At 42.0% G+C, this 6581-nt stretch overlaps 1 protein-coding gene across 4 annotated transcripts in view; it reads right to left on the bottom strand.

Annotated features, from left to right (window-relative positions):
* Positions 1-6581, bottom strand: part of CA6 (carbonic anhydrase 6) — a 31495-nt gene that overhangs the window by 4500 nt on the left and 20414 nt on the right. For 3 of the 4 annotated variants that reach the window (XM_033922456.1, XM_033922458.1, XM_033922460.1), the window contains 2 exons: positions 6141-6264; positions 1210-1320 (listed from right to left, as the gene is read on the bottom strand). In XM_033922456.1, coding sequence (XP_033778347.1) covers positions 1210-1320; positions 6141-6264 — 235 coding nt within the window. The remainder of the gene's footprint in view (positions 1-1209; positions 1321-6140; positions 6265-6581) is intronic. The other variant, XM_033922459.1, reaches the window with a different exon arrangement.

The raw sequence follows: 6581 nt of genomic DNA, 5'->3' as shown, positions 1-6581 counted from the left end.
ATCAAGAACATTATTTATTACTGGTAAAATTTACTGTGTTGGCCCAGTTGGACTACTGTAATTCTATTTATTTGGGTATTAAACAGGGCAGATTAGATCATCTCCAGTTAATATAGAATACAGCAGCCAAACTTATTTTTGGAAAGAGAAAGTACGACCATGTTTCCCCATTGCTGAGAAAACTCCATTGGCTTCCGGTCCATCATAGGATGCAGTTCAAGTGTGCACATGTGGTTTTCAAATCTCTTTATGGAAAATTTGACTCTTTGATTCCCCTTAGTGGGAATTCCTTTAGATCCTGCTATTCAAGAATTGCAACAATTCACAAATTAGCATTTCCTTCTCTGAAAGGTATTAAATGCACTGAGAAGCTTAGTAATTCTTTTACATTTAAATTGGTGAGAATTTGGAATGCACTTCCAGATTCTCTAAGACTGGTAGATCAATTATTTCAATTTCAAAAAAAATTTAAAAACCTGGTTGTTTTCACAATAGTTAATTTGATTTTAGTTGTCGTATACTAATTTTAAGCAATTCAACTTACTTTTTTCTAACTTTTTCCATCCATTTAATCTAACCAATTTCTGCTTTTATCCCACAGTTTTTACTTGTTATGTTTAATTTTTTAACAAACTGTAAACCGAGTCGAGCTCCTTAGGGAGTAGATTTGGTATATAAAATGAAGATTAGATTAGATTAGATTAGATTAGATGAGGCCATGGCTACAAAGGTGAGACTCAAAGGAAGAGAATGAGAGGGGGATATGCAACTGAGCATCAAAGGTGGAAGAATGATTGAAAGGCAAGCAGATGAAAGGTCAGGAAAAGTGCCACTGTCCTCTGACCAAGGGAAGACGGGGGACCAGAATGAAAGTGGAAGAATGAGAGAGGAGCAGGAATCCAGGTAGGAGCAGAGAGGCACAAATCTACTTGTCTGCCCTGGGTGCTAAAATATCTTGTTATGGTTTCACTCATGGGAAAACCCAACATGAAATTGGAACCCGGAACTCTGAAGCAATGTCTTTCTGATGTATTAGAGCAGAATCTAAGTCTCTCCTCTGACTTCTATACCATGTCAACCTTTTTTATGATCTTTTTTATGGAGCAAAGAAAACAGGACAAAATAACATTTCTGAGAACTTTAGGTACATGTAAACTCTTATACCATCACTTCTTCTCAGAAGGGACAGGACTTCTGCCCTTTCCTCACCTTTCATGTTGCTGCCTTCTCCCTCCTGGCTAAGAAAGTGATCCTTCATCTGTCGGACTTCAGACTCTACTTGTTCCAATTTTGTGTTAATCTCCTCAGAGAGACAACGTTCTTCAGACAGAAGATACAGGAACTAGTCAAAGACTCCATTAGCAACAATACTTCAAAGCATCACACTGCCAATTTTGTGATGTTATAGAAAGACCAACTTAATACCCACAGCTGGTAGAATCAGTTGCTCTATCAGGACCTCTTTGAAAGTGGACCCTGTGGATCTTATGCAACTGATTTCAGATCCAGATGTGCTCTTGAGCTAAACCGGTGACCCCCACAATGAGGAATCCTCCCCTTGTGGTTTTCTTGGAATGATACAGGAGTGCTTTGCCTTCTCCTGTGCAATTTGAGGCACCAAGGGCATGACCTGGACTGGCATTGCTGCCAAAACCTGCCCAGCATAAGACCCAAAGCATAGAGGCTTAAGTGACTTGCCCAAGGCCACAAGGAGCTGCCATGGGATTTGAACTTGGGCCTTCCAGTTCCTAGCCCACCACTTTATGACCATGAAACTACCCCCTCTGCTCCTGCAACTGATTCAGTCACTTCTAAATTATGCAACTGGTGATTTTCTGAAACATATTTTGAACATGCTTTCTTTACTGCACTTGAGTTGGAATTGAAGATGGAGGCTGCTGCTGTTGCTGGCTTTGACCTGGAACTTTTAATTTTAAGGAAGTTTACACTGGGCTGCGTAAATCTCATGCAGCTGCTTTTTGATCAGAACATAAAAACATAAGAATTGCCGCTGCTGAGCCAGCAGTCCACTCCCACAAAGATTATAATGGCTGAGCATTGGCACTTTCTTAATTTTATTACAGTATTTTGCTAACAAAATTAAGAGTTACACAGTGTTTAAAAACGGATGAAAACTGGAATAAGCACAAACAACATCAACGCGGGTGCCATAAGGCGGTGAAAGGGGCCAAAAGAGACTACGAGAAAAAAATAGCCAAGGAGGCGAAAAACTTAAAGACGTTCTTTCGATATATTAAGGGGAAACGACCTGCGAGGGAAGCGGTAGGGCCGTTGGATGACCGTGGAATAAAGGGAGTGCTAAAGGAGGACAAAGAAATCGCCGACAAACTGAACACATTTTTTGCGTTTGTATTTACCGAAGAGGATTTACACAGCATACCGGAACCCATCAGGCTATATACTGGAAACGAAGATGGGAAACTGACAGGGATAACGGTCAGTCTAGAAGAGGTATACAAGCAGATTGAAAGGCTTAGGAGCGATAAATCCCCTGGACCGGATGGCATCCATCCAAGGGTCATCAAGGAACTGAAAGGGACTATAGCTGAACTGCTTCAGCTAATATCCAATCTGTCGATTAAATCGGGAAAGATTCCGGAAGACTGGAAGGTGGCGAATGTTAAGCTGATCTTCAAAAAAGGTTCAAGGGGAGATCCGGGAAACTACAGACCGATGAGTCTGACCTAGGTACCGAGAAAGATGGTAGAGGCGCTGATAAAGGACCGCATCATTGATCACCTTGACGGACACGATCTGATGAGGACCAGCCAGCACGGTTTCAGTAAAGGCAGATCTTGCCTGACGAACTTGCTGCACTTCTTCAAGGGAGTAAACAGGCAGATAGACATGGGCGACCCGGTCGACATTGTATATTTGGATTTTCAGAAGGCGTTCGACAAAGTTCCACATGAACGACTACTTCGGAAAATTGCATACCATGGAATCGAGGATGAAATACTCACGTGGATTAAAAACTGGCTGGAGCATAGAAAATAGAGAGTGGGGGTAAATGGACAATTCTCCAACTGGAAGAGCGTCACCAGCAGGGTGTCGCAGGCCTCGGTGCTTGGACCTGTGCTCTTCAACATCTTTATAAACGATCTGGACATTGGTGCGACGAGTGAGGTGATTAAATTTGCGGATGATATAAAGTTATACAGAGTAGTGAAGACATAGGGGGACTGCGGAGATCTGCAACGTGACATAATCAAGCTCGAGAAATGGGCATCAACATGGCAGATGAGGTTCAATGTGGATAAGTGCAAAGTGATGCATGTCGGAAACAAAAATATCATGCACGAATACAGGATGTCTGGGGCGGTACTTGGAGAGACCTCCTAGGAAAGGGACTTAGGTTCTGATCGAAAAGGCGATGAAGTCATTTGCACAATGCACTGTAGCAGCGAAAAGGGCAAACAGAATGCTAGGAATTATCAAGAAGGGGGATCACGAACAGATCAGAGAAGGTTATCATGTCGCTGTACTGGGCCATGGTGCGCCCTCACCTGGAGTACTGCATCCAGCACTGGTCACTGTACATGAAGAAGGACACGGTACTACTCGAAAGAGTCCAGAGAAGAGCGACTAAAATGGTTAAGGGGATGGAGGAGTTGCCGTACAGTGAGAGATTGGAGAAACTGGGCCTCTTCTCCCTTGAAAAGAGGAGACTGTGAGGGGACATGAACAAAATTTTCAAAATACTGAAGGGAATAGACTTAGTAGAGAAAGACAGACTGTTCACCCTATCCAAGGTAGGGAGAACGAGAGGGCCCTGTCTAAAGTTGAAAGGGGATAGATTCCGTCCAAATGTAAGGAAATTCTTCTTCACCCAGAGAGTGGTAGAAAACTGGAACGCTCTTCTGGAGTCTGTTATAGGGGAAACACCCTCCAGGGTTTCAAGACAAAGTTGGACAAGTTCATGCTAAACTGGTGAGACTGGACTCATTTGGAGCACTGGACCTTGGGCTTCTGCGTGAGTGGACTGCTGGGCAGAATGGACCATTGGTCTGACCCAGCAGCAGCAATTCTTATGTTCTTATGCTGAAAACAAACAAAATGCTGAATTGATGATATTCAAAACATGCTATCACATGTTGTCTTTCTGATGTATCAAGATTTATAAAGACTAGGGGACACTTGATGAAGTTACAAGGAAATATTTTTAAACCCAATAGGAGGAAATATTTTTTTTCACTCAGAGAATAGTTAAGCTCTGGAATTTGTACTTATTTATGTAAACATTTCTTACTCACTACATCCTGCAATTCTGTGCGAGACACAAGAAAACTGTCCTAATTAAAACATACTTCTCAGTCAAGCAAACACCTTAAACAAACAATAAATACACTGCCAGAGGATGTGTTAAGAATGGTTAATGTAGTTAGTTTTAAAAAAGGTTTGGACAAGTTCCTGGAGTAAAAGTTCATAAACTGCTGTTGAGACAGACATGGGAGAAGCCACTGCTTGCCCTGGATGGGTCAAAAAGAAATGCAGGGGTAACTTGTTCAAATGAAAATTACTATCGAGTGACTAAAGAGGTCAATAGAACAAAAAATAAAGTCACCACTGATTCATCAATACACTTAGAAAACTTATTTTATGTTTAGAACTCTGCTCAGAGACATGAAGGCTGATTACTCGGCCTCACCTACCAATCATTGCAGTGTTAAAAAAAAAAAAAAGATTATTAATTTAAAATACCTATTAATGCGCTAGCCAAAAAGCTATGCTGAACATATAAATGCTTTCATGAGGTTTTTAATGAACCAGTCACTATTCAAAGTTAAGTTTTCTTTCATCATTATAAACCTCATGAAAGCATTTATATGTTCAGCATAGCTTTTTGGCTAGCGCATTAATAGGTACTTTAAATTAATAATCTTTTTTTTTTTGAACACTGCAATGATTGGTAGGTGAGGCCGAGTAATCAGCCTTCATGTCTCTGAGCAGAGTTCTAAACATAAAATAAGTTTTCTAAGTGTATTGATGAATCAGTGGTGACTTTATTTTTTGTTCTATTGCCCTGGATGGGTGGCATGGAATGCTGTTACTCTGGGTTTTTGCCAGGTACTTGTGACTTGGATTGGCCTCCGTGAAGATGGAATACTGGGCTTGATGGACCATTGGTCTGACCCAGTAAGACTATTCTTATGTTCCAGGCCTCAGGATCAATGTTCTCACCTTTGGCGTGGAGGAGTAATCTAATTGTTGATGCAGTGGACTGAAAACCTGGGGAGCTGGGTTCAAGCTAGAGAATGACACGGTGACAAAATTCATCACCTTTCCCATCCCCGCGGATAACCGCAAGAAATAATCCCATGTCATTTTCTAGTGTCTATCTCAACTTCAATCCTTCTACACCAGCATTCTTCAAAGCAACGTTTGTGGGTCAGTGGTTGTGGCCATTCATACTCTGATTCTTATAGGAGCCAAGGATAATGAAGCCATTGTGACATCACTGATGTGATTGGCTCTTAGGCACTGGTGGAATGAGGCATTATGACATCACAATATCTGCTCTGGATACCAGAGACTGTCATTCTGTAGTGTCTGTTTCAACCTCGGTCCTTCTACACCAGCATTCTTCAAAGCAAAGCTTGCGGGTCAGTGGTTGTGGCCATTCATACTCTGATTCTTATGGGAGCCAAGGATAATGAAGCCATTGTGACATCACTGATGTGATTGGCTCTTAGGCACTGGTGGAATGAGGCATTATGACATCACAATATCTGCTCTGGCTACCAGAGACTGTCATTCTGTAGTGTCTGTTTCAACCTCGGTCCTTCTACACCAGCATTCTTCAAAGCAAAGCTTGCGGGGCAGTGGTTGTGGCCATTCATACTCTGATTCTTCCCTCTCTCCTTAAAGAATGACATGAAGATGGTTTCCCGCGGTTATCCGCAGGGACGGGAACGGTGATGAATTTTGTCACCGTGTCATTCTCTAGTTCAAGCCCCACTGCAGCTCCCTGCGACTCTGAGCAAGTCACTTAACACTCCCCCATTGCCCCAGGTACAGACCTTAGATTGTGAGCCCACTAGGGACAGAAAAAAAATACCTGCATATAGTACACGTAAACCACTTTGATTGTACCCACAGAAAGTTCATGACCCCTTTACCTTTGGCTAGCTTGGGTGAGAAGGATGCCTCTACAACCCTGTCATTGAGGGGCTGGGCATGCCGGTAGTCATTTCTCAGAGTTTTATTGTTCCAGTCCAATAAGCTGTTTTCCAGGAGCACGATCTAAAAGAAAAGTTAGGAAGGAAGTATCATGACAGGCCCTCTGCTTGATCTTGCTGCTGAATAAATAGGTCTAATGGTGGCAAGCAAGGTGCAGCTGAGATCTATTTGGTAACATCTAGGAATCAGAATAAAATACTGGTATCTTATCTCACTTTAGTTTAAAAAAAAATTGTTACTGTCTTCTTTTCAAACTCTCATATTGGCAGACCAGTGTGGTATTTCTAAGTGTTTGCTCTTGGTTTGCCACAATAATGTGAGGTATTCCAAAAGGAACACTCAGGGTCTGATAAACTCTCCATCTGGACATTCTTGTAACA

This window comes from Geotrypetes seraphini, chromosome 15 (assembly GCF_902459505.1).
Source record: "Geotrypetes seraphini chromosome 15, aGeoSer1.1, whole genome shotgun sequence".
Lineage (NCBI taxonomy): Eukaryota > Metazoa > Chordata > Amphibia > Gymnophiona > Dermophiidae > Geotrypetes > Geotrypetes seraphini.
This window is presented reverse-complemented; position numbering and strand designations above follow the sequence as displayed.